Genomic DNA, 14,056 nt, shown 5'->3' on the forward strand with positions numbered 1-14,056 from the left:
AAATTGGAGGCTCTTTCGAGATATGCTTCCAAAAAAGAAGATGCACCTTGTTTGTATGGATACACTATTAATTCTATTAAGTCTTGGACCAGGATATCACCATCCCAGGGGCCAGGATATCACAGCAACCGAAGGCGACATCGTGGTCGAGACGAACTTCAATAGTGACACCTTCATGAAGGGAGTGATGCTGGGGACGCCATTGTTTACCTGAGATGGACTGGGCTTTCGCCCAAAGAAGATAGTGATGTGATATTCAACGCCCTCAACAGGGAAAGCGACGTCGAGGTTTTCGCCCAGGAAGTCCCATAGAACAACGTTAGACCAAAGCCCTCGGGTCAAAGCAAGCAACCTCCACCGTCGTCGCTGCCCTGACATCCCGCACAAACCCATCCATAGGGGCATCGACGCGTCGGCTACCGCACCCGCCGCAAAGTTGTGTCGGCTGCCACCCCCTCAGACCGGGCACACAACCGGGCAATACCTTGCCGCTTGCGACACACGGTCGCACGCTGACAAACACGACCACCGAAGCCAACTGTCGCCGTGCGCGAGTGCCCCATAGCCTGCCACCGGCAGCACCGACCTTTGCCCCAACCCAATCTTTCGCCACCATGCACAACCGACACAACTAGCTCGCCGCCAACTCCCCATAGGGACCAGATCCGGAGCACAAGCCGTCGCCCACAGAGGCGACGGCGCAGAGACCACGTCGAGGCCCATCGAGAGCGAGCCCAAACTGCACAAACTCCACCAACCAATCCCCTCTCACGGCCCAACCCCACTACTCAGCAGATGTCGGCGAGGCAACAGGTGGAGGAGGTCCGCGCGGAGCTCAAGCGTCGTGGCCTCGATGTCGATGGCCACCGGAGGAAGGAAAAGCCTGAGGAGGCGAGGAAGAGCTCCTCACCGCTGTCGTCCTTGCAGGGGCGCGTGGGAAGCGTCGCCGCCCTGCTCTAGCAGCGGCGAGGCCGTGCGCGGGAAGGAGGGACGGTGGCGACGGCTAGGGTTTGCCGCTCGAGTGGGGCGGCGTGGGGGCTGAGAAGCGGCTCCAATACAACCTTTTCTAGGCTGCTATCACTGCTGAAGATTCAGACCTAGGCCAGAAATCTATACCGATGTTCTTTTCCGTCACCGATGTTGGCAACGTAAAGATCCTCTGCAGCTACTTCACCTACAGTTGTTAGATCGATCCTCTGCTATTATTTCACCTACAGTTGTTGGATCACTAACGTGTTGACCTAATCTAGACTGGGTCCACACATCAGTGACCCAACGCAGTTGATCAGATAAAGTAACTGCATCCCGATGTTCATCTACGAGTGTTTTTTTCGATGTTTATATACGTGAGTGTTGCATTTCGAAATTTCAAATACGTTAAAGAGGGGATGCAACCGGTGCACCAATTGAAGAGATGTCAGAGCAGAACTTTGTTTAGCTCGAACTAGTATCAAATGTTTTTTTTTACCGTCTAGCTATCTTTGTTCAGTAGAGCATTGTCAGCGACAACGTTCCATGAAACTTGTGCAACTGCAGTGCAAAGAGATACAGCCCTCGCATTCTCCGCGCGCTGTTCGCAAGGAATGCTCATGGGTCATTTACTTGTCTAGGCCCCGGCTACCGAATGTGCACAGATGGCTCCCAACTTCTGAGATCACATCCACCAGACCTCCGTATCCAGCAACAGCTGCTATCTGAACGCCGTGAACATATTGCATAGAACCAGAATTAGGGGAGGGCAGTGATCAAACAAAAAGAAACAGGGGAGAACACAGCCAAGAAATGAGCAGAGCAGCAAGATAGGCACATACCCCAGTTGAGTGGATGGAGACAGAAAACGCCGACTGAGGGGCACATTTTACTTGTGAAAGGACTGTCCCGTTTATTGTGAGACGGGAGAGCAGAGGTTCAGCGCCAACTGCTAAAATCTGAAGGAGAGCAAATGAAATGAAAATGAGGAAAGAAGGTCCAGCTAGTATGTTTTTTTATAATAACAAGGGTCGATTAATAATGGATGTTGTAAATCTCAAGTGAGCACACGAAAACCATGTTCTTGTTTTGAAGAATAGGGCTGTTCAGCTATATTACAACTTTAACCCTACTCCTTCCACTCCAAATTATAATATGTTTTGACTTGTCTAGATATATTTCTTTTACTATGTATCTAGACATAGTATATATCTGAGTGCATAAAAAAGTTATGTATCTAGAAATGTCAAAAGTCATAATTTGAAATGGAGATAGTACTATTCATATGAAAGATGAAAGGATCAGCTCTTGTTCCCATTGTGTTGGCTTAATCCAGCACAACAGCAAAAGCTTCAAAAGTTGGCAAGCTGCGTGTTAAATTGTACTATGAGTAACCTCTATCTTGTTTGCATTTTTTCCTGAAACATATAGCACTTTTTTGGGGTTAAGAACATGAGCTATTAATTTCCTGATCTGCACAGATTTATAAATTCATAAACCTAATTAGATTTGCTGTCAAATAGCTAATGGAAGCTTGAAAAGGACACTAAAGAATTATTATATCATGCACTGGTGGCAGCTATCAACATCCTAACCAAATGAGATCGTTGAAATGATCAAATATGTGGATCAGCAACTCGCTACAGCCATAAAGCTTGGTAACAAAAATGATGAAATGATCTATTTAAATATGTTTATTTTGGACACTAGTTTAGACAGGATGTAAATGGACTAATGGAGACAGAAATACAAGTACTCACATGATTCTTGTCAAACAATAAATCTTGAACAGGAGCATGACAGTCCAAATTAAAGATGCACTCATTTGAGAGAAGACTCCAAACTGATATACCGCTAGACGTGCCACAAGCCTGAAGATGGTATGAACGATAATTAAAAAACATATAAATGAACAGAATATAAGGAAAGCAAACTGATTGTAAGTAACAAGATACTTGATGTACATAAAGCATTTTGATAGTCTAAAGACATGAAGTTATACCAGCCAACTTTCACTTGGATCAATAGCAACACAGCTGACCCATGAGCTTTCAAATGCCTTGCTCTTTCCTGGCTGTATAACCCGAGTGCACTTCCCACTTCTGCAATCTGCAATGTCCAAAAACAGCAAGAGAAGGCATGGCCACAAAAATTCAGGCACTTGTAGCCTTTAAATGGCAACAAATAGTCTAAATCTTAAAATAAATTGGGCCAACAAGATCTTATTTGCAGGAAAGAAAAAAATAAAACTAACAAATAATCAGTAGATCAGAGGCTGCTAGAGCATGTTCATGCTTTTCTTTTAAGCATGTATAAACTTAACATTTTCCATTTGAATTTGCAAATCACTGATATAGAGTTCAGATAAAGGAAGAAAATCAAGCTACAATGCACAAGACAAACAGACGAGAAGGTATGTCTTCTCCCCCTATCCCAGCCCCTCCCCCCGACCCCAACCCCTCCCCTTCCTCCACCAGCCACCACAGCCCCTCGACGGCTGCTACTCCGGCGCCGGCGACCACACCTCTGCCCTGTTCTCTTGGCTTCTGCACCTCTCAGGTGGGGCGGTCCAAGTTCCAGCGATGGGATGACAACGCTTCGGGTTCCTCCTCTGGTGGTACGGTGCACTCCTATAAAGAGGCCCTCCTTTCCTCTTCTAGCGCCACCTCCCTGGAGTTGGACGTACACACTTCTACCATAGCAAGGCCGAAGCTCTGTGACAAGGAAAGGAGGTTGTGCCGGCGTGAAGACCTGGTGCCGGTCGACAAGGAGGATGGCTGGCAGGTGGTGAAGAGCAGAAAGCAGTCTCGTTGTGCTTCGGCGCGGAGAGGGACCAGTGTGAACCTCCGCGGGAGATGCTTCAACTGTCTCTCTCCAAACCATCTCGTGGCTTCGTGTCGGTGCCCCCCTCGCTGTTTTAGGTGTTTCAAGCTCGGACATCAAGCCTCTCGGTGCCCTGCCATTCAGGCCGGCCCTCTGCAACTGAAGACCCCAGGTCGCTTGCGTGACCGTCTGGAATTTGACAAGTCATACCCGGTGGGCAAGAGGTCAGTCTGGCATCGTTTAGAAGAGCCCAGCAAACGCCTCTCGGTGTTCAAGAGGCTATCTTCTCAGAAGGTCTCCCCCCCGCAGTGCAGAGCTGGGAGTGCTGCTCCTCCAAAGAAGAAGAAGTCAGTTTGGGTGCGTATCTCTCCCGCACCCCAAACATCCGACCAGAAGACTAATCAGCCATCTCCAATGTTGAACAACTGTGCCCCGGATGTTGATCAACGTTCCTTTCGCAACAAGAGGAAAAGAAGAAGGTCCAAGAGCAAAAAAGGAAAAGGTCCTGCTGAAGCTGCGGGTTCGGGTGTGTGTTCAGATTCCCCTCCCTCATCTCCTGAAGCTCATTTCTCCCAGTCGAGGATGGAATTCCATACCGCATCTCCCCCAACCGTTGAAGCTTCACGTGTTCTTACGTTCACTGATGAGATGGCAAGGGAAGAGATCAATCTACGAAAAGCCCTGTTCGTCACCATCGCAGGTACTAGACCTGTGGTACAGGGATCGGAGGTGTTGGATGAGGTGGCTCGCAGCTTTGGGGTATGTATTGATAACATGTCCATCCAACATTCCACACCAGAGGATTTTCTGCTTTTCCTGCCGGATGAGGACACTGCCTCCAGGATTTTCAATGGGGGCAGATTATTCACTGGACCTCGTTTCTGCTTAATGTTCAAAAGATGGTCTCGTTTCTCTCATGCTTCTATGTCTCGCATGTCTCACTTAGTGGATGTGCAGATTAGGGGAATCCCTGAACATGCATGGTCTTGCTCCACTGCGGAAGCTGTTCTTAACGACTCATGTCATATTGTTGAGATCCATTCTGATACCCTGATGAAAAAGAGTCTCTCATCCTTTACAGTGCGAGCATGGTGTTTTGATTTTAAAAAGTTACAACGGCAGATGACGCTACACATTATTGAGAGAGGGTTGCAGAGCAATGACAAGGGTTGTTTATCATACAAGATCAATATCAGCGCAACCATGGTCAATCCTGAGGACACGGATTTGGGGGGATTGCACTCCTCGCCCCCAGATGACGCTCATCAGCCAGAAGATTTTGAAGATCAGGATATTGGCAACAGTATGTTCCCTCGTCCTCCTCGTATGGGTGCCCCTTCTGCTGGTCGGCAGTCAGTCCATTCCAGGCTGGGACCACAGCCGCCACAAGGAAGTGGAGGGGTCTCGCGTGCCAACAGAGAGCTGAACACGCCTGCCACCACCAAGGATGCGGTTGATTTCCTGAAGCTGGGGCATTTAAATTCCTTGGACAATGGGAAGGATGCGGCTGGAGGAGATCTCTTGTGTATTCCCGAAGCAACAGTGCTGGACCCAAGGTCGGCTGATGAAGATATCCTGGCGCCGGAGCATTTAAGTATCTTGGACGACGGGGAACATGCGGCTGATTTCCTGAAGCTGGGGCATTTAAATTCCTTGGACAATGGGAAGGATGCGGCTGGAGGAAATCTCTTGTGTATTCCCGAGGCAACAGTTCTGGACCCAAGGTCGGCTGATGAAGATATCCTGGCGCCGGCGGCTGGACTTAACTGCCTGGGTATTCCCGAGGCATCAAGGCTGGACCCAAGGTGGAAGACAAACAGTACCCTAGGCATGGCCCCCACTGTCTTCATGAGTGAGGCACGCGGGTCGCTGAACCCTCCCAGGAATATTTCGCCCCAGTCCATGGTGACTGGGCCGCTGGAATTAATTGGGTTGGGATCGCCCCATGCGCCAACTCCTGTTCTCCCCCCGACTGGGCTCGTCCCTGGGTCGCCGGAGATGGTCAGTCCATCTGTGGTCTCGCCCCACATAATTGGGCCGCTGGAGACACACAATCTCAGATCAGTCTCGCCCCAGGGACTCGAGTTTGAAGGGGACGCCTCTGTTTTTGAGTCTGGGCCGCCTGAGACGGTTAGTGTGCATGCGATCTTGACCCTTACTGGGCAGGTCGAGACCAAGTGCGCAGTACCAGTCTCGCCCCAACTCCAGTTGAAGCAGAGTTCTTGTAAGCCACTGCTCAAGGTATACTCAAGAAGAAAATGTGGAACAACTCAGCTGATGGAAAGGACCACTGATCTTCAGGACAGTGAGGAACCCAGTCAAGGCATTTCGGATGGGATAATTAACTCGGCCACTGACATCTCAGAACAACTGACGATTCCATCATCATCCCTCATCAACATGATTAGCAGAAAGCCTTCACACCTCCTCCCTGCACCCGGGACTGGACTGAAGAGGCAAAAGGACCTAACTGTGACTATGCCTCGACGCAGTAGGCGTGTGGCTGGAATTGGCGTGGAGTTCTCCATGCAGGATTGGCGCAGCAAGGCATCCAAGAAAGCAATGAGGGCTTTACGTATTATCAATGAGTCTGATAAGATTACTTCTGATGCTATCATGGAGTATGCTTTACTTTTTAAACGCCCGCTTATCCAGTCTCATGTTGATGCCTTAGCTGCTCTGTTTGGGTGGTCTACACCTGAAGACTTAAGGTCTTAGGTCTGTCCAGTTGGCGTTTTCTGTTAATTTTCCAATGGATCCTTCCAAAATACTTTTCTGGAATGTGAGAGGACTTAACTCTTCGATCAGGCAAGATGCTGTGAGAATGCTGGTTGATTCTGCTAAAATTGATGTTGTATGCTGTCAAGAGACTAAAATGCAATCTATTTCTAGAAGAGATATACTATCCATGCTTGGTGTCGAATTCACAGAATTTGTGTTCCTGCCTTCGATAGGAAATAGTGGGGGCATACTAGTGGCTTGGAAGAGGAATATTGGTCATACTGGACTCCAGAGAATTGATAATCATTGTGTTTCAGTGCAGTTCTGTAGACAAGACGGCCAGCCATGGTGGTTAACATGTGTCTATGGGCCTCAGGGGAATTCTGAAAAAATTATTTTTCTACAGGAGCTGAGAGATACCCGAGCGGCTTGTGTTGGCCCTTGGGTGGTCGCAGGAGATTTTAATCTAATCTACAAGAACAGTGATAAGAACAACTCAACCTCAACAGGGACATGATGGGCCGGTTCAGATCGCTGATCAACGATCTAGCTCTTAAAGAAATTCAGCTACATGGCAGAAAGTTTACCTGGTCCAATCAACAGGATAACCCGGTGCTTGTGAAGTTGGATAGAGTACTCTGCTCGGCTGACTGGGAATCATACTTCCCAAATGTGCTTCTGCTCAGTTCATCCTCTCAAGATTCAGATCATTGCCCGCTGCTTCTTGGTCTAAAAGACAATATTGTTGGCAAGAGAAGGTTCCATTTTGAGTCCTTTTGGACCAAAATGGAGGGATTTCAGGACGTGGTGCTGGAGGCTTGGAATTCTGTACAGCCGGTCAGCTGTCCCTTCATCACCCTGGATAGGAAACTCAAGGTGACAGCCATGAGGTTACGCAGCTGGAGTGATAAGCAGGTAGGACATATTGTTTCGCAGCTTTGTCTGGCAAAGGAGTTGCTGCATAAACTCGAAATCGCTCAAGATCACAGGGCCCTATCTCCGGCTGAATGCTGGCTTAAAAATAGACTCAAGAAACAGTCCCTGCTGCTGGCCTCCTTCAAGCGTACCATGGCAAGATTAAGATCAAGAATATCCAGGATTAAGGAGGGGGATGCAAACACCAAGTTTTTTCATATGCATGCTAGATATCGGAAAAGGAAAAATCTGGTGACCTTGCTGAAAGACGGTGATAATATTATTACTAGCCATGCTGCCAAAGCAGATTTAGTGGATCAGTTTTATTCCAACCTTATTGGTCAGTCGGTCTCCAGGGAGAATACCATTGATTTAGCTGCTCTCGGCCTCCCAGCTCATAACCTCTCCATCTTGGACGCCCCTTTCACTGAGCAGGAGGTTCTAGCAACTGTCTTGAACCTACCTGCTGACAAGGCCCCTGGCCCAGATGGTTTTACTGGGAGGTTTTATAAGGTTTGTTGGAACATCATCAAAGTGGACGTACTCAATGCAGTTTCAGCAATTTGGTGTAGGAACTTCAATAACTTGGATAAAGTTAATTCTGCATATATTACTATGATCCCAAAGTTTGATGGGGCTGATCAGGTGAAGGATTTCAGACCGATTAGTCTTGTGCACAGCTTTGCAAAATTGGTAACCAAGATCCTGGCCAATAGGCTTGCTGGTCATCTGCATGAGCTTGTCTCCCCAAATCAGAGTGCCTTCATCAAAAGCAGATTTATACAGGACAATTTTATATTAGTGCAGCAAACTTCAAGATTTTTACATCAGCAAAATATGGCATGTCTTCTTTTTAAGCTCGACATCACAAAAGCCTTTGACTCGGTTTCATGGCCTTTTCTGATTGAGGTGCTGCAGGCTTTGGGTTTTGGCCAAATCTGGAGAAATATAATTTGTGGGTTACTTGGTTCCTCAACTACTCAAGTGCTGCTCAATGGGTGCCCTGGCAATAAAATCCAACATAGAAGGGGGCTCAGGCAAGGGGATCCCCTCTCCCCCATGTTATTTATTTTAGTCATGGATGTCCTTTGCCTTCTATTTGCCAAAGCTGAAGAGACAGGGTTGCTGCAACAATTGTCCAACAGAAAGAAACTTCATAGAATTTCTATTTATGCTGACGATGTGGCCCTCTTCCTGCTCCCAACTCAGAATGACATTTCCACTACTCTGGACATTCTCAACATCTTTGGGAATGCCTCAGGTCTACACAACAATGTGCAGAAATCCAGTATTTATCCTATCAGATGTTCGGAGCAGACCATCCTGGAGGTTCAAAGCTTGTTACCTTGTGGGGTGGAGTCCCTACCTTGCAAATACTTGGGTCTCCCTCTTTCTCTACACAAACTAACCAAACAGCAGCTCCTGCCCTTTATTGAGAAAATTGCAGATCTTCTCCCAAGCTGGAAGGCAGAGTTGTTGAACAAAGCTGGCAGAAGAATTCTAGTGCAGCATGTCCTAACTAGTATGACAATCTATACTGCAATGGCTATTGATTTTCCTAAGTGGGCTTTGGATGCAATTGATAAAATTAGAAGGGGATTCTTATGGAGAGGCAGAAAGGATGCTAAAGGAGGTCACTGTATGGTAGCCTGGGAAAAGGTTTGTAGGCCTCTACATATGGGAGGCCTCGGGATTTCTAACCTGACTAAGCTTTGTTGGGCTCTCAGAATGAGGTGGTTGTGGCTGCAAAAAACTGATTCTTCGAGGCCATGGGTGGACCTACCCATTCAGGTCCCAAGTATTGCCAGGTCCTTCTTCTCTGCAGTGTTGATGTCAGAGGTTGGCAATGGTGCGAATACTCTTTTTTGGGTGGATAAATGGATTAATGGGAAAAAGGTAGCTGATATTGCACCAAGACTGTTCTGCACCATATCAAAAAGAATTGCCAATAAAAGAACAGTGCAAGAGGCAATGGACAATAGGAGATGGATTAGTGATATTAGGGGCGCTCTCTCAGCAGGGGCCTTGATTGATTTTCTGCATCTCTGGGAAGCTTTAACGGATTTTCAGCTACATCCTGATATTGAAGACAGACACATTTTTTCCATAGCGCCAGATGGTAACTACTCAGCAAAAGTTGCTTATGAAGGGCTCTTCCAGGGATCGTGCTCCTTTCTTCACCACAAAAGAATCTGGAAATCCTGGATGCCACCCAAGTGCCATTTCTTCCTGTGGCTGGTGGCACATGATAAATGCTGGACTGCTGATAGGCTGCAGAAAAGAGGCATGAACCATCCGGCTAGGTGCCCTCTTTGTGATCAAGAACCTGAAAGCATTGATCACCTGCTGGTTTCCTGTGTGTTCTCAAGAGTTTTCTGGTATAGGCTTTTGAGAAAGTTTGGGTTACACAGCTTATCCCCTCAGCAAGTGGAGCCTTCCTTCCTTGGTTGGTGGGAGAATTCCTCGGCTCAGGTCCTCAACATGGGAAAGAAAGGACTGGACTCCCTTGTTGCTTTAGGGGCCTGGATGATTTGGAATCATAGAAACAAGGTGGTGTTCGATGGAAGGACCCCCTCTATCTCCTTCCTTCTTCAAGCTGCTGAGGATGAACAGGAGACGTGGCGGCTGGCTGGTGCCAAGGGGCTTTCCTTTTTGGCCAGCCAAACTACCTAGCTCCTAGGGCTGTAGTGTTTTTTGTCCAGTTTTATGGATAGCTTTGTGTATGCTTGTTTCTGGCCTCCATAAGGAGTGCTTGTACCTGGGTCCTTATGGCCCTTTATTTTCCCTCTACTTTAATATATGGGTGCGCAGTCCTCCTGCGCTCTTTCGAGAAAAAAAAAATACAATGCACAAGACAGGAAAGGATGATGGTTTGAAACCCGCACCCCAGATACGAGCTGTCCCATCCTCTGATCCTGTTACAACCTGATCAAAAAATAAGTCAGTTAGTAACATATCACATATTGTACATATTATAGACAAGATGAACATCAAATAATGGAAAGCCAAGATAATCAAATAACCTGGCGGTTTGACTCACGAACTGCAATGCTGTGCAAATAATCAGCATGCCCCTTGAATGTGATTTTACATTTACTGGTCTCCTGAGAGAAGCAGTCATGATTAGCATTAGTTTCAGATACCTTCTCAAGCACAGAGCATTGATATTATCCAAGCTTGTAATGCTAAAGACTCTAAAGCAGAACTGCAGTTCCTTCTATGTGTGTTCAATTTACCTTAAGAAAATACATACCACATCCCAGCAGTAAGCACATGCATCACCCGCTGCTGCCAAAATGGATCCATCCTGTTTGGAAGAATGATGATAACAGAAAATAAGATTTGTTGAACCAAGCAATATGCATGAGGAACGAAAATTTGGGACAGTCACACTTCCTGGAGGATATAAAAACATGAAAAGTTCCAGTTGTTAACCTGTTTATTAATTGCAATGGCATTGTTTTCAGGTACTGGAGATCGAGCACCCCAAGGACCCCTACAAAATTGCCAGCAGCAACAATGTTATTAAAGCTACGTTTAAACTATGTTTAAACGTCAAAACGCTAATTAGAGCTTGAAACCACGTTTTGTCGTTCTAAACTGTAAAACGCAGTGTTTTATGTGTTTTAGACCATTAGCTACTTTTGGGCCCAGTCTGTTAGTTAGGGTCCAATCTGGCTCATGGGTGAAGTTTTGATAAGCCACTAGCCTCTCTATTTTGGTATTTAACTTCATGTTATTGTCTGAAATTATGATATATTGGTATTTTTCCTATGTTGTTCAAAACTAAGTTTAAACTTTGTTTAAAAGTCAAAACTTCACCCATGAGCGTTTTATCGTTTTAATAACCTTGAGCAGCAACAATGCAAACAGGGTAAATTGGGGGGGGGGGGTGGGGGGGGCAGCTGCTGGAATAAACGGTGTAAACTGGAAGGTCTGAGATTGCAGTTTTATCACAGAATCCTTACTCGTGCTGAGGGTTGACCAAGTCAAGTGCTGGTTCCAGATGATCCCCTGTGAACAAAGGCAACAGAAAAATTGGTAAAAGCAATAACAATGACCAAAATGTAGAAGATGCACTAGGCAATTTTCGGCGCATTTCCACACAGATACTCGTTTGTTCTCCCTTTTCTCCTTTATAGGAAAAACAACATATGCTCGTTCCTTCCACCTTTTCTCATGTACGAAAAACAACAGATGCCTTGTTTCACTTTTTATCAATACAACTATACTGGTTATTAAAAAAACTGAAATAATATTAACTTGGCCTTCAAGGCGCAACACACAGAAAAACTACAAAAGATATTGATGCATCTTCATAGATAAAATAAGTAGCAACTATGAAACATTTTCACATGAATCATGCCTTGCACTGGCAAGATTCTAGATTTGTATCTATGCCAGTGCAGGGCATGATTCATGATTTCTCCTGCATCAAACCTACACCATTGTAAAAAATGTGCATATTTTTTCGGTGCACCTGTGCTAGATGCATCGCAATGCCCTAGTGGCCTGGTAAAGCATATGACCATTTATGAAAGAAACCACGTCAAAAAAGAATGGAAGTTCGAATGCAGCACCTTGCAGGGAGAGCGGGACAAGGCAGCTCTGCATCTCGTGCCACCTCCAACCCTTGATGCGGCCATCGTCCCCGCAGCTGCCACAAGGAAGTAAGCAGCCAAAGAACCGCACAACCATTAACCCATCACCGTCTCCAACCAAATGAAGCACATTGCCATGGGTAATATTGTCAAGAAGCATAAGAGCCTGTTTGGAAACTTTGGATACAAGGGCTAGTTGCTAGTGCTAAAGAATTAGCCAAAATTAGCTCTAGCGCATCCACCGAACAGGAGGGCAAATTGGTGGATTATTTTTTTAGCCAGGTCTTCAACTAGTTGGAGAAGTCAATAAGGATAAGAGCCTGTTTGGATACAAGGGCTAGTTGCTAGCGCTAAAGAAATAGCCAAAATTAGCTTTAGCGCATCCACCGAACAGGAGGGCAAATTGGTGGGTTAATTTTTTTAGCCAAGTCTTCAACTAGTTGGTAGCCAACTAGCTAGCTAACCACAGCTAATTTAAGCGAATTTTTAGCCTCAACTAGTAACTAGCCATGTGTATGAAACATGCCAAGTCAAACATTCTGTCAGTCACCTGAAGAGCAGCGGCTGCTGTTGATCGGGGTAAAACCTGACGTCGTAGGCAGGTCCGCTGTGCGCTTGCACGATGCAGACAGGATCTACCAGAGTGGCGGCGGTCTCCACCTGAGAACCAGACCAAGAAAAACTCACTCTACGCCTCTCTGGGCGTGCGTCACCAAAAAATCAGTTCTGGCCAAAGGGTACGAACCTGGGAGGTAGCGGAACATGCGGAGATGCAGGATGAAAGGGAGAAGGAAGCGAGGGAGCCGTCGCTGGAGGCGGCGGCGAGTAGGATGTCGGTATCCGGGTCGTCGCTGTGGTCAAAGAAGACGGCACGGAAGAGGGTGCGGGACGAGAGGTCGCGGGCACGGAGGATGCCGCGGCGGTACGATGACTCGTCCCACCGGCGCGCGTCCATCGATGCCGGATGGGACTGCGCCGCCGCCGTCGCCATGGCTGTCCTACTCTGCGCTGATGCGCTCTGCGCTTTTGCTTCGGGGAGCGAAGGGATCAGGGAAGACGGGGACAATTCCGAGTTCCCGACAGAAAAGTGAAAGCGACAGCGGGTTGGGCTGGGCTTCTTTCAACTAGAATTCCGCCGGCTTCTGGCCCATCTTTAAACTTTTCCATCAAAATGCTTTAAGCCTTTGTGGCACGCTCCCTTATGATTTTAAACAAATAAATTTATAAGAAAAAATATTTATATGGTTTTCTTGAGAACATCTCCCTTAGGAGTTATGCAATTTTTTAAAAATAAAATCTAGTCTAATTCACACAAAAATATGGTTTTGCTCGACAAAAATATGAAACAATTTTGAATTCTTTTTCTAGAATCTTTTGTGGAGTTATTTGAATCTTCTATGGATACATTATGGTGACATGGATTTTGTATAAGGCAAGGGCAAAGTGACTTCGACAATGTTATGAGTGTTATGTAATGACCTCATATGCAGTGCTTAGTTGATGAGCTAGTTAAGATATTTGTTATTGGTGACTTGTTGAAGCTTTTGTAAAAAAACGCAACTGGGCAACACAATTAAAGTAAAGTCTCTCTCTTTTTTATCTTTGATGGGTTCTAATGTACCATTAAATAACGTAGACGAAGCATGTATTCAATTTACAAGGGTCTACATTTTTCCTTTCTCCTTTATTGGATTAAACAAAGATGAGGAATACATAGCAGTTATGAAACCTTTGGAAGGTATTGAAGGTTTCTTAAACTGATTTAAGTGCTTGAAGATGACATACCTTCTAATACTCTTTGTGCACGAAGGTGCTACAGGCTTAGACATACAAGTGACCAACCCTTGTAACAGTGGCATTGTACACTTATTTATAAGATCAAGATTACACACATTCCAACTCAGAAAAAGAATGTCCACTCCTCTATATGAAGACTATGTACAACTAGAGACTAACATTATGTCTTTTTTAGGGAAGAAGTGTTGTATACACCTTTTCTTCCTCCTTCGATAACGTACTAAGGTAGT

General features: G+C 46.1%; 1 protein-coding gene across 1 annotated transcript; it reads right to left on the minus strand.

The window, feature by feature from the left end:
- Positions 1–1,373: 1,373 nt before the first annotated feature.
- Positions 1,374–13,159, minus strand: LOC103632647 (THO complex subunit 6). Its single transcript, XM_008654403.3, has 12 exons — positions 12,775–13,159; positions 12,580–12,689; positions 12,009–12,085; positions 11,397–11,442; positions 10,864–10,924; positions 10,682–10,735; positions 10,452–10,532; positions 10,314–10,353; positions 2,972–3,078; positions 2,730–2,840; positions 1,812–1,928; positions 1,374–1,694 (listed from the first exon to the last, which is right to left on the minus strand). The coding sequence occupies exons 1-12, from the start codon at positions 13,018–13,020 to the stop codon at positions 1,599–1,601; spliced, it is 1,146 nt and encodes a 381-aa protein (XP_008652625.1). The 5' UTR covers positions 13,021–13,159; the 3' UTR covers positions 1,374–1,598.
- Between the last annotated feature and the right edge of the window lie 897 nt (positions 13,160–14,056).

The sequence above is a fragment of the Zea mays genome, chromosome 7, assembly GCF_902167145.1.
Source record: "Zea mays cultivar B73 chromosome 7, Zm-B73-REFERENCE-NAM-5.0, whole genome shotgun sequence".
NCBI classification, from domain to species: Eukaryota; Viridiplantae; Streptophyta; class Magnoliopsida; order Poales; family Poaceae; genus Zea; species Zea mays.